The 22631-nt window shown below is 32.3% G+C and overlaps 6 protein-coding genes across 31 annotated transcripts in view; 3 read left to right on the plus strand and 3 right to left on the minus strand.

Moving 5' to 3' along the window:
* Position 1: 1 nt before the first annotated feature.
* Positions 2-7364, minus strand: LOC126774288 (uncharacterized). 2 transcript variants are annotated; one of them, XM_050495748.1, is made up of 8 exons: positions 6903-7364; positions 6677-6817; positions 3339-6443; positions 2479-2611; positions 2261-2357; positions 2096-2176; positions 1455-1610; positions 2-854 (listed from the first exon to the last, which is right to left on the minus strand). In XM_050495748.1, the coding sequence occupies exons 1-8, from the start codon at positions 7167-7169 to the stop codon at positions 710-712; spliced, it is 4125 nt and encodes a 1374-aa protein (XP_050351705.1). In that variant the 5' UTR covers positions 7170-7364; the 3' UTR covers positions 2-709. The 2 variants fall into 2 exon arrangements, with proteins under 2 accessions (XP_050351705.1, XP_050351697.1); XM_050495740.1 differs by having other exon boundaries at positions 2-851; positions 1449-1610.
* A 299-nt stretch (positions 7365-7663) lies between these two features.
* Positions 7664-12404, plus strand: LOC126774488 (prenylated Rab acceptor protein 1). Of its 2 annotated transcripts, none has more exons than XM_050496060.1 (6): positions 7664-7828; positions 8705-8807; positions 9512-9615; positions 10594-10678; positions 10882-10990; positions 11668-12398. In XM_050496060.1, the coding sequence occupies exons 1-6, from the start codon at positions 7758-7760 to the stop codon at positions 11766-11768; spliced, it is 573 nt and encodes a 190-aa protein (XP_050352017.1). In that variant the 5' UTR covers positions 7664-7757; the 3' UTR covers positions 11769-12398. The 2 variants fall into 2 exon arrangements, with proteins under 2 accessions (XP_050352017.1, XP_050352010.1); XM_050496053.1 differs by having other exon boundaries at positions 7667-7849; positions 11668-12404.
* Positions 12405-13025: 621 nt separating this feature from the next.
* Positions 13026-18039, minus strand: LOC126774464 (transcription factor E2F7-like). Of its 2 annotated transcripts, none has more exons than XM_050496021.1 (4): positions 17787-18039; positions 15119-15392; positions 14706-15039; positions 13026-14558 (listed from the first exon to the last, which is right to left on the minus strand). In XM_050496021.1, exons 2-4 carry the CDS (start codon positions 15304-15306, stop codon positions 14082-14084), a joined length of 999 nt encoding a protein of 332 aa, XP_050351978.1. In that variant the 5' UTR covers positions 15307-15392; positions 17787-18039; the 3' UTR covers positions 13026-14081. The 2 variants fall into 2 exon arrangements, with proteins under 2 accessions (XP_050351978.1, XP_050351987.1); XM_050496030.1 differs by lacking the exon at positions 17787-18039 and adding an exon at positions 15511-15526.
* Positions 18040-18102: 63 nt separating this feature from the next.
* Positions 18103-20244, plus strand: LOC126774513 (uncharacterized). Its single transcript, XM_050496081.1, has 4 exons — positions 18103-18270; positions 18342-18544; positions 19540-19702; positions 20020-20244. The coding sequence occupies exons 1-4, from the start codon at positions 18192-18194 to the stop codon at positions 20058-20060; spliced, it is 486 nt and encodes a 161-aa protein (XP_050352038.1). The 5' UTR covers positions 18103-18191; the 3' UTR covers positions 20061-20244.
* LOC126774904 (RNA guanine-N7 methyltransferase activating subunit) lies at positions 20063-20374 on the plus strand. Its single transcript, XM_050496565.1, has one exon. The coding sequence runs from the start codon at positions 20063-20065 to the stop codon at positions 20372-20374; it is 312 nt and encodes a 103-aa protein (XP_050352522.1).
* Positions 20375-20431: 57 nt separating this feature from the next.
* The window catches only part of LOC126774302 (TLD domain-containing protein 2), a 93423-nt gene continuing 91223 nt past the window's right edge, over positions 20432-22631 (minus strand). For all 23 annotated transcript variants that reach the window (XM_050495943.1, XM_050495885.1, XM_050495867.1 and 20 more), the window contains one exon: positions 20432-22470. In XM_050495943.1, coding sequence (XP_050351900.1) covers positions 22335-22470 — 136 coding nt within the window. In that variant the 3' untranslated portion in view covers positions 20432-22334. The remainder of the gene's footprint in view (positions 22471-22631) is intronic.

A 22631-nucleotide genomic window follows, 5' to 3' on the forward strand; every position in this document is an offset into this window, starting at 1 on the left:
TTTCATGTTTATTGGTAAATCAATTTACCTTTTTATTCTTATAAAATATCGATAGTTACATAGTCACTAAATGATAACAGAATCATTTTCCAATGTCCAAAAGTAATTCTTAATGGAAAATATGTAATTTGCTTAGGTCTTATTTATACCAAAGCCATTATGATACCTAATATTTACAAATTGAAAAAAAAAATAAAGATCACAAGTTGACACTTTTGAGTTATTAATTGAAACAGGAAAAAAGTTGAAACCATTTCACTTTACATTTATCGGATCATAAATGCTAAATAATGTCCAAGCTTAATTTTTTACAACTACGGAGAGATGTGCTATTGATATTTTTTTTAACATCTATACAAAATACCTTATATATATATATATATAAGACTTGAGTTTTCGTAATTATACAAACAAATATTAATTCATAATATATAAACTTACTATGAATGTTTATGTCTATTAAGTAAGAGAAATCTCTCACTAGATTAATAGTTACAAAATAAAATGCATAGGACAATGTTACCACTTTATATAAAACACAATGGTCTATAATACGCTTACTGCGTAACAGATTCTAGATAATATATTATAAATGTATTATAGGTTTTGATAAATAGTTAATCCAGCAACCATTCGTTTAAAGTCAAAAACACTTCGAGAGGCATCACGCTGTTAACGAGTTGATAGTTATTGCTCAAATGTGTGGTATCTAGCGATGTCTTCCCCTGGCACTGTAGTGATTGCTAGAACCATCCCGGCTGTATCGACGTTCCTTCCGTTCACGGGAACCGCGCGACCTGTCCCGTCGGTCATGATCGCGAATTCTCTCCTTCTCGCGGGAGGTGTCATGACTCCTATTAACGAAGTTAATTAAATTAATTATTTCCTTTATTTAATAAATATTATCATTAAGGCACAATGGACATAGCAATTTTTATATAAATATTAATACATAGGGTACTTAAATCTTCTAAACACACACGCGGGCGAAGCTGCGGGCAGAAACTACTTAAATATAAAATTTGATTTTTTTTAATTTATAAAATCTAGTATTTTAATAGACATGTGTTATTGAACAGAGACGTTTTCTTTTCTTTGTTTCTGCTGAGTCTCAGGACTCGGCTTGTCAACCGGTCACGAAGTAAAGGCCATTTCGAAAATGAAAAAAATCATTAACAAAAAATTATAGGAAACTTAGTACATTGACTCTGCAGATCAAAATTACTTTAAACACTAATTAACTTGAAAACCTATATGTCAATCATAGATGGCTCTCACGAGCTATAATATAACTATTATTAGTATTATTTTTTAACTTATAATGAAAAGGATGGATGTTTTGTTATTAAGATTTGTTTGTTTGTGACAATTTGCCTCCACTCTTGTAATTGTATGTCACATGAGATTTACAACTATATACTTATTTCTGGTACACGACATGTAAAAACACACACCTGGTTTCACCACCCGAGCGGCTGTCGCGTGACTTTCTTCGGGAGGGGATGCTCGTCGAACGAGATCGTGGCGATCGAGACCTCGACCGCGACTTACGGCCTTTCGGCGAACCGTGCTGCGACTCCCGCTCACTGTTTAGATTAAAGTCATCGAATCTGCAATAACGAACAACTATCGATTTAAGTATTTCATAAAAATACATAAATATCTTACAAATATAAAAAACCCTAAGTTTTCTCTGTGCTTTATTATTAGCGTGGTTATTGTTATTCGTTCGCATCGAGATTTGAAGACATATTTTATCTTTAATTAAAGATACAAATGACTGAAAATGAGGAAAAACCGATTCTTCATTAATAATTTAAGTTATTGCAATATTAATAATTAGAGAAGGAATATAATTTCTTAGAACCTTTCTTAGAGTTTAAATGATTTAAGCATTAATATTTTGTTGTAAATAAATAAATTATTTATTTTCACGCTAGATAAATACCAGTAATCAACTGATTGATGTAGAAACACACTAGTAAAGATTGTTTTTTTTTATAATAATCTTTTGGTGTTACCATTAAAATACTAATGAAGTAAGACATTAGCAACAGCCGAAAAAATAGTAAATTTTATCATTTCATATACTTACTTATTTTTAGGCGTTTGCGTAGAACTGTGACTAGAACTTGAACTCGATGAAGAAGTGGACGATGATGACGAACTTCTAGATCTGGAACGACAATATATTCATTTTAGCACAAAAAAAAAAAATTATCACCATAGTACGGTCCTGAATCATTTCATGACAGCTTACCTTTTTTTACTTTTTGTTTCTGTTCTTCCATTTTTATCTATGGTATTTGAGCTATCGTCCTTAGGACTGTCGTCGTCTTTTTGTTTATCATCATTAGCTGAAATATGAGTAATTGATAGTTAATGATCTATTCGGGACAATATGAGCCTTATTTATTACTTTTAATAGTTTTTATACCCAAAAAATACTAAGTACATTTCAAAATCAACACCGCTAACCCATTTTAGAAGAGTTGCCCTGTTCCCCATCGCTGCCCCATAGATCATACTTAGAGAGATCAGCTTCATCTCCAGACTCTTCTTCATCGTCTTCCTCCCCAGCCTCACCCTCTTGAGAACCAGATGGCTTAGTCTGTAACAAATGAAACTTTACAATATTTTCCCAAATATTTTTCAAAATAAAGACATATTTTTAAACTTCATGCTATCATAAAAAAACACAATTATATTATTTATCTTCAAAAATATTTCTAAAGTTAATTTGAAATTAAATAAAAGGTTAGGAGCGTTTATCAAAATCGCCGATGCTCAAGTCTATTCATTTATAGACTTATATATTATATCATATCTTGACTACATTTTAAATAATTTACCGAAACTATTGAATAATAATATATTAATAGTGACTTTCAAAGGGTTGATAAACAAACTTCACTGAGCAAATAGTTTTTTGTCTCTATCAGATTAAAGAATATATTTTAATAGGATATGAAATCAACTTTAAAACTAAAAACATTCTGAATCGACTAATATCGACCGACCACTCATAAAATTAAAAAGTAAATAAAAATTAAATTATATATAATAATATAATAAAGCATATTTGTTTAGTGACACCAGTTAAAATTTAAATAACATTTTAATATTTGTTGAGTGCAAAGTCAGAAAAAAGAGATTAAAAATTAATTATGAATGGAATGAATCTTGAATATGTAAGTTTAGTGGACTGATAAATTTGGAAAAAACACATTCAGGTGTAAATATTGTAAACGCTCTTAATCATATTTATGTTCTAGATTGATAGCATGACACGTTACAAATAATATATCTCCATACTCTTCAATATGTTTCATACAAACCTTTTTCTTTCGTTTGACTCTTTTCCCGTCACCAGCCTTCACACTCTTCTCTGGCTGTTTGACTGTCAATTTCAATCTATTTAACAAAATCGGTTTTGGCAATGCAAAGCTTTTAAAATTCCCTATCACTGGCGCGTTTTCATTTAAATGTGCCGTTTGATTTTTCTTAACGTCATTTTTAAGATTAATGTTTAGTTTTTTGTTAACATTCGGATGCAGTGTCACTGGACCCGGATCAAAAATATCACTTAAAAAAGGAGTATCGCCAGTGTTTCCATCTAACTTTTCTAATTCTCTTTCTATGCTTTCATCTTGATTTGATTCTTTCTCCCATTCTTCATCATTAGTTAAATTGATTGTTTCTAATGTGCTTTGTTCATTGTTATTAACATTATCCTGGTAACTAGCTGTTTGATTTATATTATCACTTGGTTGTTGAGATATTTGTTGCAAATTTTGAAGAGCAAGTAAAAGTGTATTTGTATTTATATTTGATAATATATTTGAAAGGTCAAACGGCATATTGTTTTGTAGTGTTTGAGATTTATTAATATCATTAATAATTGCCCCTTGAGGTGGGTTTTCTATTGATTGTTTCATTGGTGATCTATTTGGTAGGTCAAGTTTTTCTATGCTTTTTTGATTCAATTCTAAATTATCCTGGATACCAATTATATCTTTTCGACTATCTGCTTTAATAGTTATTGATTCCAATACATGTACTCTTTTGGAAGGACTTACAACCTTAGGTTTTATTTCAGGTACTGCTGGTGGCAATAATTTTTCTTTCTTTTCTCCTGTGACACACTTCATTTCACATTGTTCTATTGGAATGATTTCTGGTTTATTTATAATGGAATTAGCTTTCATAATCTGTGGTTTATTAATATTTTCATTTGATTCTCTTTTCATTAAAATTGAAGTTATAGGTGAACATGATATATCACCAGTATTTAATTTGTCATCATTTTCTTGCAAGTCTTTCAGTAAGCCTAATAACATATCGCGTTTATCGGTTATTATATCTTCGTTTAATAAATTAGTTTCAGTTAAACCTTTTTGGACATCTGAACTTGTACCATATAACATATTTGTCATTGGACTCTCAGCTCGTATTGATCCAATGTTAGGTGGTGATGGTGTACGCTTACTATTTGAACTCTCAAGCAACATATCAACTGTGTCAGAATTTTTATAAAGAGCGTCATCATCCTCATCCCACTCTGTTTCATACTTTTTTCTGACACTATCCAAATGATCAACATCATTGTTTTTCTCAGGACTTTTTCGTTCCTGTTCGTTATTGCCAAAAATGTCCATTATACTTCTATTTTTTACAGCCGTATTCGATTGTACAATGTCAAAAACGCGAGACGAATGTTCAGTTGCTTTCAAAACATTTGAAGCTATTTCAACTGGCTTATCAAATGGCATGTATTGGTCTGCTATATCACAACTATCAATTTCATCTTTGGTAAAATCTTCAACTCGATTTTCTAAGCCTGGAAGCAGTGTATATTCTTGGGAATCAAAGTAGTCCTTAGTTGGTTTTTCAACAAAAATATCTTTAAGTTCTTTATTAGATTTTTTTGTTGCATTTGAAAATGAGTTTGCATTCCCCTTCGCCCAGAATCCCCTTTTCTTTACATTATTTTTAAAATCTTGATAATTATTTTTGGCCTTTACACCCAGCTTTGTAGGAACATATTCACTGGAGTAGCCATCAGTGTCCAGTGTATGTGTATCTTGAGTTCTTTGATTTGTACCCATATTTTGAAAATTGGACATGTAAATGTTTCCAGTCACTAACGGCGACTGCTCTTTTAATTTCAGAGTACTATATCCTTGAAATGATGGATTTTCTGCAGGTATATAGGAATTAACATCGTTAGAAGGAATAGCACGTTTTTTTACCTTTCTCTTTACTTTCCTTCCATCGCCGAAAATACGTGACCGAAAGTCTACTTCATCACTATTATATGAAATTGATTCTGAATCGGAATCACAAATTGACTGCCTTGTATTATTTGATTTTACAGAAGAGGTATTTCTCGTATTTAAAGTTTTTGAATTGAGTTGTTCCAATTCCGATTCAGGATAGTTAGAATCTTGACTATCACAGGAACTGGATCTTGTTCTATGATGTGTTGATGCTGAGTGACTTCTACCTTGTGACAGTCTTTCATCTACAGTACTAACAGAACCACCAGCAGCTCTTGTTTCATTATCAATACCACTGATAAGTAAAGTATCTGTGCTAACACTTTTTTGTCTATCAAAGATACCTTGATTATTCATCTCTGGATTTTTAGAACAGTCTTCATCACTGTCTGATATTATGGCAATTTCATCAGGATTAGGAAGTTTGTGTGATATCTTGTTTCTAGGAGGATTAGGCGTAACAGCTTGGTTGTTAAAAGGTCTCTCTGTGTCCTTTTTAGGTATCTCTAAATGTGAATCAACCAAACATCCAGTTGTTAGAAGTCTTTGTCTCCAAGCAAAAATTGTCTTAAAATCTGGTGCTGGTTTGTCATACAATGATTCAAACTTGTCTGTACTTATTTTACAGTTGTTATAAACTATAGCAAATGCAGCTGCTTTAACTCTTTCTTCAACTGTATAAATCACTTCAAAATCTTCAGCTGGATTTGAACCGGTGAACTTGTAGACCACATCATTATTAGTAGATGAAACTCTATTTTCCATGACTGGATTATAAGACTTTAAAGCTGGTGAAACACTACTTTCATTCCTACTTTTCTTTGAACTAGTGTCATAGCCTGAAGATCCTGTGTGATCTTTATCACCAATACTGGAAAAACGTTTGCGTTGAATCCCATTACTCTTGTAAGGTGGAATGTTTAATTCTCGACGGTAAAAATTAGGATGATTTTGAAATTGACTTCGTTTTAATGCCATTTTGTTGAGTGGAGGAAGGTCGCATACTGAACCATCACTTAGACTGCCATTTACTTTGTCAGGAATATTGTTGATTGGTAATGATATATTTGAAACAGGTACCGGCATAACAATGTCCATATTTATTTCCTTCTGCAGCATCGTTGATGGCAACTTTTTGTTTACAGGTCCTTCAGTGATGCCAACCTGAAGGCAGGAAAAATTATCTCCACTTTAATAATGATGTGCTTCAAAATTTATTTCACTTAGTAGTTAACATAAGTCTTCTTAGCTTCAAATTCCATTATCTGCCATTTTTTTTAAATATGTATACAATAGAATCAGCGGTTTATGTTTACACTGTTAGAAAATTAAAATTTCTTACCATTAAAGTTGTTAATGTCAATTTTTAAATAAACAAAATTTAAAAACATCCATACCTTTTCTTCTGAATTTGCCTTCGTTTTTCGCTTCTTTCTCCCAAATTCGTCATATTCGTCGTCTGAAGACGATTCTCTTCTTCGATACTCGACTACACCTCGTTCATTGTAGCCTCCCCCGTAACCAGTACGGGCTTCAACCTGAAATTAAGTTAAAATGAGTGTATGTAAAACTTGAATAAAATGAGAATAAACTTATAATTATAATACATAATAATGTACTTACCTCTCCAAACTTCGGCGCATTACAAACATTACAAGTCTGACGCCGGGCCCAATTGACATTAGCGCATTTGTTGCACTGCCAGTCGTCGGCATTAAAAAGTCCGCGGGATTTCTCGGCAGCTGACTTTCCAATTTCAGTACCCAGTTTCTTTTTAAAAGGTTTTGCTGCATTTGGTCTTTCCTTATTGCAACGGTAGCAAGAATTTCGCCGCGCAAAATTTATATTCCCACAATTCGGATCGCTACATATCCAATCCCCGTCGTTCATTTTGTTTTGGCAGTATATTGCACCTTCTAAATTGAATACATTATCGTTTTATCACTACTAATATCAATTTACACGAACTTTACCGAACAAAGCATGTCGACATGTAAATAAAAGACAAATTGACAGAGATCACCACTTTCAAAGAAAACCAAGCACTCTTTCGTAAGAAAAGCAACCAAGATCAAGCTTTATGGCAGCCATGATATGACGCAAAACTTGCACTTCCTTTCTTAAATCCATAGACATTTCAGACATTTGCAAAATTAACTTCCGTTATATTGTGAGCACAAACAGAGCACAAGTTCTCATAATTGAATAAAAATATGCAATAATAATTTAGTTTATTGTATATACCTGCACACGCAATCTACATGTTTAAAAATTAATTTTAAAAAAAATAGTGCTTGAAACTATAATTCACTTTTTCTTTTAATATCAGGATCTGAAACTGACATGAAATACAAGTGAATAACAAAACTCACAAGTCAAATGTGACTTTGACACATAGTTACAGAGTGTATTGTGTTTACGTTACTAAGTATTATTCTAGCTCCAGATCTAAGAGAAACTTAATTTAAAAAACAGAAAATGGCAGAAAATGTAAATATTGATTTATCAGGGGAAATAAATGCTACTACAGAAAAGAAAGGATTACAAAAGTATGTGAATGAAATGGAAGTGTAAGTCTTACTAACAAATTATTAAAATGCTACGTGGTTCGTTATAATTTAAGCTTTTAGAAATGATTTTATTTCATATTATAAGCTATATTTTTCGTAGTTACATTACATCAGTACAATTGCTTAGAATATCAAGATTTTTCAAAATTACATATGTATGGAATCTTATATTCATACCTTATTTATTATTTAGATTTACTGGTCGTGTAGCTAGATTTACATAGTTTTTACCGGTAAAGATATTTTTAATAATATTAAAAGATAAAAAAATAAGCAAATAAATCAGTTAATAAAAGCTTAAACAGTTTTTTTTATTATGTTCGAAAATAGATAGAACCTGTAGCATTTTTATATGATATTTTAAAAATCATCATGTAGTAATTATTGAATATAAGTTGTTACTTACATTTTACTTTTTTCTGCTTACCACTTTTTTTTGTAGATAAACAAATTAGTGATAAATTGTTATTTGTGCTTATACTATATAAAAATTGGGAACATATAGGGGTTCAATTCTTGTTCACTGGTCTATCTATATATCTATTAAGGGGGTTTCGTTTGAAAGGGACAACCAACCCCTATAAAAACAACCCTTATCAACCCCATATTCGAGATACAATTTTTTGATGCCAAATCTTAAAATCTGTGAACACTGTTCGGCATTTATCATTAGGTATAAATAGTTTAATTAATTTTTGTTATTCAAAATTATTTAGTTGTCATTAAAATATGTTTTTATGATAAATATTTATGAAAAAGATATGTTTTTTTAAATATATTTGTCACTAACAACTAGTTTATTTATTTAAAAACAGTAATGTTATAATTATAATTTATTTCATGTATAATTTAAAGATTGCTTCAACATGTCCGCAATGGTGCAGGCCCTGCCTTGGTAATGGGAGTATTATCTTCACGCAGAGCTTGGACACAATTTGTCGCTACTGAGAACTTTAAAGTAATGTATATTTATTATAAATTTGAAAGTTATAATGTTAAACTAATGAATTAAACAGGTCTTTGCAATAATTAATTGTGTAATTAGCCATATATCCTGATGGTATGTGTATGTCTAATTCAGCGATACTCAACTTTTTCTTTATAGGGGCCTCAAACACATGTTAGTTATGGTGTCGCGGGTCAGTACAGTACAGTAACAGCCTGTTAATGTCCCACTGCTGTGCTAAGGCCTCCTCTCCCTTTTAAGGAGAAGGTTTGTCGCGGGTCACAAACAAAAAATATTTAGCTAATGATTTCTTATGGATTGCTACAAATTAAATTAAACAACTATGAACGGATTTATTGCGTTTATTTTAACATATTTTTTATCGCTTCATGATGTTTCAAACACTTTGAAAGTTGTCTCCGTGGCCACAAGCAGTTGTTTAATTTAAATTATTTAGGTGTAAATAAAAAACTTTGAAATTTAAAGTAGTTGAAAATAAAGTAACATCAAGTGAGCCAACCACAAAAGCTCGGTGGGCCGCAGGTTGGGTACAGCTGGTCTAATTAATTCAATAACAAAATAATGACAAATAAGTTATATTAATAGCACCTACATAGATATATTTACATGACTGATCTACTCCAGCCTGTTTTTTCCGCATGATTCGCACATTCCAAACAATTATTGAGTAATTATTGTATTCTTTTCTTTCACAGGTACCAGCCTCTTTGCCAAGATTATCACGAAGATTCTATCGAAATGTTGAATATTTTCAGGCCAATTACCTTATTGTGTTTTTGGGATTATTTGCTTATTGCTTGTGAGTATTGCGCCTAATATTTAATGAGTAATGAAGTTGAACTGTGTGCATGACGACATGTGTAAGAAGGAAGTTACTGTGTACATACAAATAGTATAAGTGCAAGCAAGTGATAATTTATGTTTGACAATGTTTTTAGAGTGTATTAATGTAGTAGACATTGTCTGTTTTTTTTTCTAACCGTAACAGCCTGTGAATGTCCCACTTCTGGGCTAAAGGCCTCCGCACCTCTTTTTGAGGAGAAGGTTTGGAGCTTATTACACCACGCTGCTCCAATGCGGGTTGGTAGAATTCACATGTGGCAGAACTTCAGTGAAATTAGACACATGCAGGTTTCCTCACGATGTTTTCCTTCACCGTAAAGCACGAGATGAATTATAATCACAAATTAAGCACATGAAAATTCAGTGGTGCTTGCCCGGGTTTGAACCCACGATCATCGGTTAAGATTCACGCGTTCTTACCACAGGGCCATTTCGGCTTGTTCTCGGCTTGTTGTTGTTTGTTGTTTCGGCGGTTTTTTTCTAAGATAAAATAAATTTAATATACAACAACGAAATTACATATACAAATATCTTATCGAAATGCTTTATGTTCAGTGGGTATCACAAATTTTTCTTTTGTACAGATACTTCGAGATACAAACAATCCTGTTCACCTATATTATATGATAATTGATTGACAGTAATTTCTTCCTCACAAACTTGAGATTAACTTTAGAGTTGCTTAATGCTTAGGCATTAAAGCACAAATTAAGCATATACTCAGTGATACTTAGCCGGATTAAAATTGCAGTCAGATATGGACTTCTTGCCCCTTTAATTATCAGAGCCTGGGCTGGGCCTATTGTATTTTTAACAATTTACCATCTTACAGAATTTTATTTTCATGTTTGTTCTATCTCAGTTGCAAGTCAAATTTTCCCCATATAGGCAGTAAGATTAATAGATAACATTCATATTATAATATATATTTCAGGATAACTTCGCCATTACTTTTGATTGCCATGGTAGCAAGCTTCTTTGGATATCGGAAACTCACCTCAGGACCTAACACTTGGAAGGTAAAGAGAAATTCACTTATCATCATCACAACCTAGTTATTTTTTATGATGTTATTAACATGTAAAATTAAATTTTCAGCCTCAAGTAAGTCGCATCTACCATACAATTAGCACTTTTATTTTTAACTGCATTCTATTTAATATCCTGTCATATTTAACTGTGAAACTCTTTCTATATCCTTTAATTCTCTCCTCTATCTTAGATTGGTGGGTGGGAATTGAGTAAGACTCAACAGTATGCAGTGGCAGCGGCCGGTTCTATGGCTCTTTGTTGGTTAGCCGGTGCCGGGGCGGTCTTGTTTTGGGTTTTAGGTAAGTTAATTTTTTCTTAATTAATTATTGATAACCTGGGTCTTAATATAAATAAATATTTTAATTGAAATGTAAGCCTGATATGTTGTAATATCTAATCACCACGACAAATAAAACTTAAACATATTGCGTCACTTTCGCTGCATCAACGACTTCACTGTCACACGTCTGAATCATATGTTATATTTTCGTAAAACGACATGTTTACCGCCCACTACGTCGGAAAACCCACTTATGACGATAGCCCTCGTGTCATAAGCGGGTCTTCGCTTTTGCGATTTTTTTAAGGAATATTTTATACCAAATAAATTGTAATTATCATTATCGTAGTAAAGCTTTATAATTAAAGCTTTACTGGTGGTTTTGTGCAAGCTCGTCTGGATAGGTACCACCCACTCGTCAGATATTCCACCGGAAAACCGTTCCAGTCACCCTTTAAGGGTGAGTGAGCCAGTATAATTATAGCCACAAGGGACATAACATCTTAGTTCCCAAGGTTGATGGTGCACTGGCGGAGTAAGCGATGGTTAACATTTCTTACAATGCCAATATCTGTAGGCGTTGGTGACCACTTACGTTCAGGTGGCCCATTTGCTCGTCCGCCTACCTTATATATAAAAAGAAGAAAAACAAATACATATACTGTAATGTTCAATTCCGATTGTCTATTATTTCAGGGGCTACAGTGACCGTGGTTGCTCTACACGCAAGTTTCTTTGATGCTGAAACATTACCGAGTACCGATCTTGAACAGTTTCCAATGGTGGAGCAAGTGTGACACGGACACTTGCCGTTCTTCCTGCCGCCGCCCGTCAGTTTCCCCCACCAAACAATTGCAAAATGGCATCAACCTAACCGAACTATTATCGAAAGCGATATTATTAATTAATTAGTAATTACTAATACGTATAACACAGGCAAATGTATTATAATGAATTTTTAGAAAAAATAAATATATTATAGACTTAAAGGAATAATTAATTGCAGATTATATTAATATTTGAAATGAATTTTACATAATTATTGTTCGCATTAAAAATTTTACACCGGCATAATTATTTGCGAGCTTTAAAACGAAATGGCACAGATTTTTTAATAGCAGTGTTGCACGTTAATCAAATAAATAAAAATTAACTTATATTTATTGATATTAATAATGCTGAAATTATTTTAGTTGTAAGTAAAAACAGGCCAAATTATTCGTCTCCAAATTATTGTTGATTGATACAAGTCACTTGAATATTACAAAAAATATGAAACTGAAAGGACACTGCCATTATTTAAATAATCTCATTGAATTTCACCTTTATTTTTGCCAAAGCACAAAAATATAATTATATTGTGTCCATTACAAATGTAAATATAGCTAAATAATTAATTTTATAATTATTTATTATTAATATAATTTTGAAACATAATATTTACACATAACATTTACTTGTATATATTTGATTTAATTAAATATTTTTTCTTTTGTGTAATGTTTTAATACATAAACACTTAAATCCATAGTAATTTCACTATAAAATAGTTTTATTTCTTGATGCTGTTTTAAATATAACATTAAAAATTCTATAATCACATTATTTTTTATCCAATTTTAATAAAATTAAACAGCCCTAAAAAAATCTTAAAAACAAAACAGCCCATCCTAATACCTTCGGCTGATATTTCTTTTATGTAAGTTCTCAAGAGCACATGTAGTCCAACGAAGTGATAAATCAGCGTGACGAGAGATTGGGCACAAAATCAACAGTGTCATTAAAAATATGTTGCAGCCACGAGAGTGTAACAATCCTTACTTTAACAGAAAATCCCAGTAAAGTTAATAGTTTATCAACGACTCCAATAAGGTTGTTGCAGCTATAAAAAAAGTGTAATAATTGATATGATAAAAAATAAGAGAGAAAGGATACGCTTACATAATATGTAAGTGAAGCTAAGCTTTACTATAAGTTGAAATTGAATTCATGATTTGATTTGATCGAACATATGATACATAATAGATAGAAATGTTAAAAAAAAGAAAAAAATTAAAATCCATTTATTTAATATTACACGTAACTTAGAACAAATATAAAATAAAAGCAACTTTGTTATATAAAATTCATTATAATAACTACTTATCAAAGTCGACAAGTGATAAATGCATAAATTTCTTTACTTTTTGTCAAAACATCATTATATAAACGGTTAATTATGGATAAAATCACGAAAACATATATAATATAGGATAACATAGTCATAAATATTACTTATTACATACTTTAATAAAGTTCTATTACATCTCAGTCCTAAGGCTCCAGGGGTACTGACTCCTTACATATTTTAATCAACACTTTATAATTTTAGTAGCATTTATAAAATTAATAGTTTGAGTTTTCATTAATACAATGAAAAGAAAAGAAAAAGACTAAAATGAATAAAATAGATTTGTAACATTTTCTAGAATGTGTTCTAAAATTCTTTAAAATTTTGATAAATATGCTTTATTTATTATATTTAATGTATATTGTATATATAGTGTGGTATAAGTCTTATTAAATTCATTATTACATAATTCCTAAAATAAATACAAATAACATTAAGTTAATTGCACTATGATGTCTGTGACAAAGATAAACTTCTGTTCTCAACAACATATCATAAAATTTATATATTATAATAAAAAGAATATTTCATACATTTATGTATAAGTCATAAGATACCTATTCAAATATCCCCTGGAAGACAAGTATACAACATTTGACTTACATAAAAAAACATTCAGTCAAGTCCACTTAATATACACATAATTCATACTTAAATTTACTGCCAAATCATATAAACAAATGGCAAGCATGTTCTCGGTACACCCATTGGTATTTATTGAGCCTTGGCTCTTGAGCCTGCACAGATTCATAAGGAACCTTGAAAACATCAAAAAATAATGATTTAAACAGTTTTTTATTTTATTATCAAAATAGTTTAGAGACTATAATTGATACCTTTGTTTTCCATTTAATCAGACTTCAAATGGGTGTATCAATGAACCCTAGGAGTATGTTCTGAATATTAGTGGACATTGTGTCATAACTCCTATTAAAACAATTCACTCTGTGACACCATTGTTAATTCTATTCAGTTCCATGTCAGCAACAAGTAGAATTTCATCCCACTTGTGTGACGGAGTATGAGGTGGGGTTGTTACACCAAGCTTATCTGTACTTGGTGTAGTAAATTCCAATTTTCGTTTAGACTTTCCGGCAAAGATATGACACGGTGTCATCTGCTGTTGTGTGTCTAATACTGAAAGAGGTGTGATGGGCGATAGTGTGTGTAGAAATACCTTGTCTGATTTTTTCATTTTAAATGGCCCAACATACTTAAATACTGGCTTCTTTAATATTAAATTACCTGATACCTTTTCAATGAGACCAATTGAAATAAACACATTTGCAATGTCATAAAGCCTCCTGACTTTGGACTTATGTTGGCGATCTAACTGCTCTGGTGAGAGGGTAGACTTATTTTTATTTGATGAATCAATAAGTACACTAACAGCCATTTCTAAATTGATGAGAGTGTTCTAAAAGAAATAAAGCATACATTAATATAAAAAAAAGAAGATAGTGTTAATATAGTCAAAAGTTCTGAAAAGTTCTAGAAACTTCTAACAAAAACTGGTTAGGATATCAAATAAAATAATTAATTGTATGCTGCTAAAGATACTTACAGGTGGTTCCACTAAGAAAAGCATTAAAAATCTTTGAGCTAAGACTCCTAATGTCTTATGTTTGGGAGCTGGTGGCTTAGCTGCTCTACCCCTAAGGGCTTCAGATAGCCTGAGGGTCTCTCCCTGCTTTTTTAGCATTTTTAAAAAAGAGTTCAGTCTAGATCCTCCATGCCATAAGTAAGTATTCTTTCTCTTGTGAACTGCACACTGCATGGCCTCTAAGATATTTATGATATCATACATTCTCCGTTTTTCCACTCCTAGCCTGGCTGCAGTGCTATCCAACTGTATCTCAACCGTGCCATTTCCATGTAAAGGATACAAATTGAGAAATCTGAAAAAGTAAATATAATAATTTATAATCATAAATTATATTTCTATATTATATATTGGAAAAAAAGTTATGCACTTACTTATCACATAATATTTGTAACGATTTTTCTTTGCGATGCACTGTGCTCGGAGGCGGCGTGGGATACTGCAGAGCGACATTAGTTAACAACTTGAGGTTAGCCGTCGGCGACACATAACTTGTTGCATTTGTGACCTCTGTTAAGGCATATCGCTTAGGAGTAGAAGTAATGTTTTCATCTTCATACATTGTGCGAGAACATTATGCAAAAAATGCCAGTGCACAAATGTTCGCGTACTTTTTGACAGCTATTACACAGATCCAGCTGGTTTCCTCTAAAACGTTTAAATGATGAACAAAGTTTCATGTACTACAAGTACTTAGAATTATTTAAGATTTGTATCATTATTTTAAACTATATAATTTTTAGTTCTAAAAACTGCAATTAATAACCTAACAATAAACAACTTTGACAGTTGCAAATGCGCGCGATCTACAGAAATAAAAAAATACGATGCGTTTCACTTTCTTTTCTTATCAGATGTTAGTAGTACATTACTACATTATTTTGTATTTAAATATCTAATACAAGGTAATATACAAAAATCAAGTAAATGCATTAATTTCTACCTTACATATCTAAATAAAGTGATGTTTAAAAATATGTAAAATAATGGCAAACTCAAAATATTAATTTATTTGCAATAATCTTCGTTTTTCTTTTATTTTGTTTTACAGATATACTAAATAATAATATTATATAGGAAAGTTGTTGATACTTGATACAACTAAGGTCTAGGCCAGTGATTCTCAACCACTGTGCCACGGCACTTTTATGTGCCGCGAAATTCTAAAAGTGTGCTGCCAAATTTTAAGCAAAATTATGTTAATATTATTAAATAATATGATTTAAAAAGAAAAATCCTTTTAACAGGAATAGATATGTAAGTCCATAAAATTTGATTGCGTTCGTAATCTATTTTACGCAGTGTGTATAGGAAAGTAAATAATTTTTGAACTTATATTTTTCTTTGTAAAAATCTATATTGACATTATCCGAGACTTGTACCATAATTCGGAATCAATGATGGCTCATGATGTATGCTGATGACATTGCACTGGTTGATGAGGACAAACAGGTATTGGAGCAAAAGGTGAAACCAGACCAGTGGAAGGGTGTTCTAGAGAGGGGAGGTCTGATGCTAAATGTTGCGAAGACCGAGTATATGGCCTGTGGCAGTACGGACCCCGAACCCATAAAGATAGGCGGAGAATCCGTTATCAAGACGGAAAAGTTTAAATACCTCGGGTCCGTACTGCACGAGTCTGGTACAGTCGACCACGACGTCAGAGCTCGAATAAACGCAGCCTGGGCCAAATGGCGAGAAGGCACCGGGGTATGTGATCGCAGGATACCGGTGAAATTAAAGGGCCTTGTGTACAAGTGCATCATCCGACCAGTCTTATTGTACGGCGGCAAGACGTGGCCAGCTCTCGCGAGACATGTTCAGTTTTCTTCACTTCGCGTCGCGGAAATGAAGATGCTGCGGTGGATGTGTGGCGTTACGCGACTAGATCGCATTCATAACGAGCACATTCGTGGTAGCCTTGGAGTTTGCGATGTAGCGGATAAGTTGCAGGAAAGCCGTCTGCGTTGGTTTGGCCACATAAGCCGCAGATCACCAGACTATGTCGGGAACCGATGCCTGGACTTTGTTGTCGAAGGCCCTAGATCCCGCGGCAGGCCCAAGAAGCGCTGGCTCGATGTTGTGAGGGACGATATGAGAGAGAGCACGATCTAACTAAGGAGGACGCTTTAGATCGGGCAAAGTGGAGGCATAGATGCAGGAAAGCGGACCCTGGCGTTACTAGGCCGGGAAAACGCTAGGCAGAAGAAGAAGATATTTTTGTGTGCCGCCAAATTCTGAAATTATTAAAAGTGTGCAGCAACAAAAAAAAGGTTGAGAATCACTGATCTAGGCACTGGAGGCAGTGCCTAGATCAGTAATTCACAGAGTAAGGACAGAGAGATCTCACTCTGTATTCTGTGACTTATTCTGTGCTGGGCAGTAAATCTACAAACTTACAAAGAGAGATACCTACAACTTTTTGACACATGCTTTAGATGATTAGATCGTAAATGTTCCAAATTCTCATAAACCTTCTCCTCAAAAAGGGAGAGGAGGCCTTAGCCCAGCTGTAGGAAATTCACAGGTTGTTACTGTTACTGTTCCAAATTCTAAATTAGTGTAAAATAACTTTAAAGTGCGTAATAAAAGCAATAAGTGAACTGCCTAATTTTATACATACATAAATTGAAAAATGAAATAAATATTTACTAGTTTTATTATTATGTTAGTTTTAAAAATAGTAAATACAAGGCATAGAAACTGCCACCGAAGAAAAAATTATATTCAATAGCAAAAATCGATAAACGCTGCACTTAAAACATACCACTTAAAGTGTCAATAATCGAATCAATAATCTAAATGACTCACTCACTAGTAACATTTGTTAAAAAATGATTAACAAAATCGACAGTCGAGAGTACCTATAACAAACTTTTTACTTTTAAAAAAAAAACAATATACCTACAGTCAAGTTTTTTGTATACCCTATTCCAATCGGAGTAGGAATAAAGGTAAACAAACCTTAAATTTACAAATAGCTTGCCATTTTCTAATTGTTCTGCTATATTACGCATTATAAACAATTCTTGTATAGTTTACCTTTATTTACGATACAACACTATGCCACTCAACTAGTTATAACCACATTAATGTAACTTTCGAAGTTTCGATTACAACTTTGCGAACATTAAAAACGCCATTTTTTCGCGAATCCATAGTGAATATCATAGATTATGATATCGCGTCAATTGATATCGGTGTCGAAGTTGTTTATTTGGGGTTATTCCTGTTGTGGTTGGAATAGGCTATAGTTGTCTAGTTGACATTGACAACATGACAATATATTGACACTTTGGTTGGTTCTTTGACATAAGCGTGGATGATTTTGACTTTTACTTAGGTACGTGGATAAAAAATAATTGTAATAAATAATAATTACTAGCGTAGACACCAGAGAAAACAAAAAATAAAAATAATTGAAGTGTGACGTTTTTGAAAATAATAATGTTTACGACTTTATTTTTACTACTCTTTGTCAATTTGTTCTGTTCTATAGAGAACAGCGAAACATATAATTTGACAGGTTTTTGAAACAGTTTTAGTACTAATCATTAAGTATTAACGACAAATAATTCACATCTACTTTCCTTTCAGATGGTATATTGTGTCGTTATTGCGGTAGTTACCTTTTAACGTCGGATAAAATAACTTCTAAATTCAGCCCCTCTGCTCTGTATACATTCAACGATACATTATTTAATAGAAATGAAGTTTTAGTGCAGTTGTTATCACAAGACGGCTTTTTGCAAATTCCTGTCATAACTTCGAGTCAGGCTGATTGCATAGTAAAAGAAGAGGTAAAATTATTTTTTTCCTAACTACAAATTGTACTTTGTTATATGAATTCAGTTTTATAGCCTATATAAGTGCATAAAAATATCACTCAGTTGAAAAATAATTTAATTATTATCTTTTATGGATAATTAATTAATTTAATAAAAAAAAATCAGAAAATTCAAGTAACTTAGAATTTATTTATAGCACAATTGAAATACATTGAATTTGTTTTAGAAACTATTTTCTTAGTTACTTGAATTTTCTGAATTATTTTCTGAAATATTTGTCTTCAATCAATTGACTTGAAGATATTTAATAAGATGTATAAAAAATTGTAGGACTTATTATTATAAAAGTAGTTTGCTATTATTATTGCTCCACAGGTTGACTTCTTTTCTTTCCTCCAAATGCAGGTTTATGACTAAAACATGTAGATTTTGTTCGGACACATGCTTCCAAACACAAATAAGTCAATTGAAAATTCAATGGTACTTGCCCGGGTTTCAACTTGCAATTCTTAGTTGAGGTTTAGATGTTCAATCCAATATAAAAAGAAAAATACTCTTTATAATGAAGTATTTATTTAATCTATGTACTAAAACAGTCAAAAGTTAGAATTTTAGTTTGTATTGTGATCAGTACTTAAAGCTTGTGTGTCACCAGTCCATATATTTAATCTTCTATTGGGCAGAACTGGTTTAAAATTCAGTTGTAGTTTGAACATAACCAACATAAAAAAAAGAAAAGCTTTGCAAGAAATGTTGCATCTTACTTCCATTTTTTCACCGTCAGTTATTAACACAATTTAATTTTTGTTTATAAATAACTATTAAAAAAACTGACAAACTGCCCCATTTGTATGTTTGATGGTATTCATTTTTGAATGTATAAAATGTTGTCGAAAACCCAATATTGAGAAATTAGTATTACAAGTATGTATATTTCTATTTGATATTGATTAAATAAATGAACTGAATCCTTCAAAAAATTCCTAGGTTTTTTCCTTAAATTCCAGTGGGAAGAGAAAGAAATATGGTTTCCAGGATACACTTGGAAACCATGTTTTTGTCCTGAATGTGGGATTTTAATTGGCTGGATGTTTGAACAACATAACACAAAAATAATTGAAACTGACCAATTTTTTGGCCTTATATTGGGCAATCTAATTAGTGAAAATTGTAAATATATATATTTTTAATTGGTGATTGTGGAGTGATGTGATTGTCTGTACTTACATGTCTGGTCATAGATAGATAAATATAATTTTATCAGCTTTGCTTATCTTAAGAAAGATTTGAATATTTTCTATTATGAATATATATAATAATAATAAATACTAATATACTAATAATAATATACTAGCATATTATTATTAGAATGAATTGTACTTTATTCTATTGCTTTATGTATGTATTACAATGTTTCAGCCAAAATGGGTTTAAATGTATTAAAAATTAACAATGCAATGTTTTAATAATTTTAATAACTTTTTCAGTTACAAATTCCCTCATTAAATACCCAAATAGTTTGTTATAAATATGGACGTCAATGTTTTATCCGATGAAGATAAAGAGTTCTTAGAAATATGTGAAGAAGAATTTAAGGATAGATATACTGAAAAAGACGAGGAGTTCATGAAAGTCTTCAGCAAAGAACCATCTACACCACCAATTTTAGAGAAATGGTGGTCGCCTTTTAATTCTGGCCGAAGAAATGAGCGTCGCCACCATAGTCATCCGTATCAGCGTAGAAATAGAGATTATCAAAGCAGAAATAACTCGGACCACAGGAGATATAATGACTATAACAGTTCACATGGACCTATTCGCTCGAGGCATTCTTACTATTAATAGAATTAGGTGACGGTTTCGTTTTATACATAAAATACATAGTTTGATAAAGTAAAAGACGTTTTATTTTCATCAAAAGAATATATTCTCATGTTATTATGGCTTGATTTACATTTTAACAACTTAAAAATTACATAATATATCACCAGAAATCAATACAGCTACAGCATCAATCGAATAACTGAAATTACAACAGAATTAATAAATATTAAATATCTCACTGCTACTCAACAAGTCATTAGTGAATATATTCGTAATATTAAATTACGCCAATAAATATTATCTGGAAACTAATTTCTTCTACAACTTCCCGATGACAAACGATAACAATACACGTTGCATGGACAGACAGATGCACTCGCGACAAGTTGGCGCTTAACAATATCTTTTACTTTGTTTCTACTGTCAATAATAATTACATGAATACGTTGCGAATTTATTCACAAAAATATATCTGATAGTAATCTCATATAGCAATTAGGTTATACCGTGTACAGATTATATAAGAAAATCGAGGATTATTTAAACATCGTCTATAATTTTAATGCGATAACAACCTATTCACGCTCTGCCTAGCAACTAAACGATACAAGCTAGAAACAGTCGTAACTGAGACATATGTTTTATTATTTAGTAATTATGACGATAAGAATATCTCTGCAATATATCGATCTATATTATCAAATATCATGCAAATGGACTGGCCATTGAATTCCTTCTCATTGAGCGTACTTCTCATGAGTATCCCATCGCTCGCCCACGTTGAGCTCAGTAGGGCAGTTGTATTGCGCATTATCGTCGTAGTGAGCGCGCGACTGCACTCAACGTTCGCGAGCGGCTCTCAACAGCGACCGGCTTTGTTTATCACGTAATATACTAAAATATAATTAATAAATAACATTATACGACCAGATAAAATCCGAGTAACATCATGCTAAGTGACACAATAACTAAGCACAATGACGATTGCATTCATCAAGCTCTAAGATAGCTATTTTATAATTTTTACTAATTAATTTAATATTGAATCGGCTACTCAATTCTGTACTGAAGCATTACACCATTAAAATATTTTATGTTTTGTTTATTTAACAAATATTTCTGAATGTACTCTCCTAACATACATTCTTACTAAGGAATATTGTGATTATAATCATGAATAAAATTTGTAATCGAATGGTTTACAACTAAAAGTTACGATATTAAATAGTCATTAACAATTACATTTCAATATGACAATAAAATGCAACCATATTAATGAAATCACAGTGAAAGTAATATAAATTATACTCACTAACTTAAAAATTACGACTAAAATACAGACAACGAACTTTTTTAAAGTAAATGAATGAAAGCTATAAACGATATCATTTATACTGACGGTCACCAAACCGGGTTATATAAGTATAGTTAGTACGTCAGTTGCCATCTACACTTGGCAAGCTATATCAGCACGTTTAATTTCGCCCGACGGGCGTCTCGTGACACGAAACGATCTATGTCTCAACAACACCGACAAACGCATGCGCAACACCAATAGTGGGCCGCTAAAGACAATAATTCATTCGTTAAATATAAATCTCTACGTAACATTGATTTTAAATTTCCTTAACAACAATGCACAGTAATAATTGAATTGACACGTAATCGTTATCGGACAGCCCTCGCGGACCTCGCGAACACTCGAACGACAATTGACTAGGTTTATTGCACTCGCTGTCACCGGAGGTCGGTCCGAACGCGCCTCTAAATTCGCAGAGAATGAAAACATTGGTCGGGTTTCAGTACGTTTGACTAGAAATGCGCGACGGCCGCTCGAGTCGACGCGAGTACAAAACAATCAGACTCGACCGTATCAAAGTTGAACAGACTGACTTGTAAAAGTGTCAAATCTTCGTAGCAAATTTCATAAGATAGTCTAAAGCTTATCGATGCGAAGGAGGGGGGTGGCTGCGGGCGCTCAGATGAAGGTCCAGCACTCCATGATCTTGACGACGAAGTCCTCGCGCGTGGTGAGCGGATCGTTGCCGTACGTGGTGCAGCGCTGTGTGCGGCCCAGGTACAGGTCGCCGTCCAGCCACAGCCCGAACTTGCCGCTGGGGGGGCACGGGGAAGGTAAATACAACGCATTTCGAACAAATCAAACGAAGCAATTCAGTGAATAAAACTCACATATTATTTTTTCTGGCATTACTGAGATCCTAATCTCAAAAAATGTTAATTAGCTTTAAACTTTTATCATTTCAATGTATGTTTC

Source organism: Nymphalis io, chromosome 2, assembly GCF_905147045.1.
Source record: "Nymphalis io chromosome 2, ilAglIoxx1.1, whole genome shotgun sequence".
Classification (NCBI taxonomy): domain Eukaryota; kingdom Metazoa; phylum Arthropoda; class Insecta; order Lepidoptera; family Nymphalidae; genus Nymphalis; species Nymphalis io.

Excerpts from the sequence above, each read along its gene's own strand:
- LOC126774288 (XM_050495740.1), bottom strand. The coding sequence starts at position 7,169 with ATGAACGACGGGGATTGGATATGTAGCGATCCGAATTGTGGGAATATA. Across the intron at positions 6,818-6,902 it reads ATGCGCCGAAGTTTGGAGAG|GTTGAAGCCCGTACTGGTTA; the intron begins GTAAGTACATTA and ends ACTTAATTTCAG. Across the intron at positions 6,444-6,676 it reads AGGCAAATTCAGAAGAAAAG|GTTGGCATCACTGAAGGACC; the intron begins GTATGGATGTTT and ends TCCTGCCTTCAG.
- LOC126774488 (XM_050496053.1), top strand. The coding sequence starts at position 7,758 with ATGGCAGAAAATGTAAATATTGATTTATCAGGGGAAATAAATGCTACT. Across the intron at positions 10,679-10,881 it reads CAGGACCTAACACTTGGAAG|ATTGGTGGGTGGGAATTGAG; the intron begins GTAAAGAGAAAT and ends CCTCTATCTTAG. Across the intron at positions 10,991-11,667 it reads GGTCTTGTTTTGGGTTTTAG|GGGCTACAGTGACCGTGGTT; the intron begins GTAAGTTAATTT and ends CTATTATTTCAG.
- LOC126774464 (XM_050496021.1), bottom strand. The coding sequence starts at position 15,306 with ATGTATGAAGATGAAAACATTACTTCTACTCCTAAGCGATATGCCTTA. Across the intron at positions 15,040-15,118 it reads TTACAAATATTATGTGATAA|ATTTCTCAATTTGTATCCTT; the intron begins GTAAGTGCATAA and ends TTACTTTTTCAG. Across the intron at positions 14,559-14,705 it reads TTTTCTTAGTGGAACCACCT|AACACTCTCATCAATTTAGA; the intron begins GTAAGTATCTTT and ends TATTTCTTTTAG.
- LOC126774513 (XM_050496081.1), top strand. The coding sequence starts at position 18,192 with ATGTTTACGACTTTATTTTTACTACTCTTTGTCAATTTGTTCTGTTCT. Across the intron at positions 18,545-19,539 it reads ATTGCATAGTAAAAGAAGAG|TGGGAAGAGAAAGAAATATG; the intron begins GTAAAATTATTT and ends CTTAAATTCCAG. Across the intron at positions 19,703-20,019 it reads CAATCTAATTAGTGAAAATT|TTACAAATTCCCTCATTAAA; the intron begins GTAAATATATAT and ends TAACTTTTTCAG.
- LOC126774904 (XM_050496565.1), top strand. The coding sequence starts at position 20,063 with ATGGACGTCAATGTTTTATCCGATGAAGATAAAGAGTTCTTAGAAATA.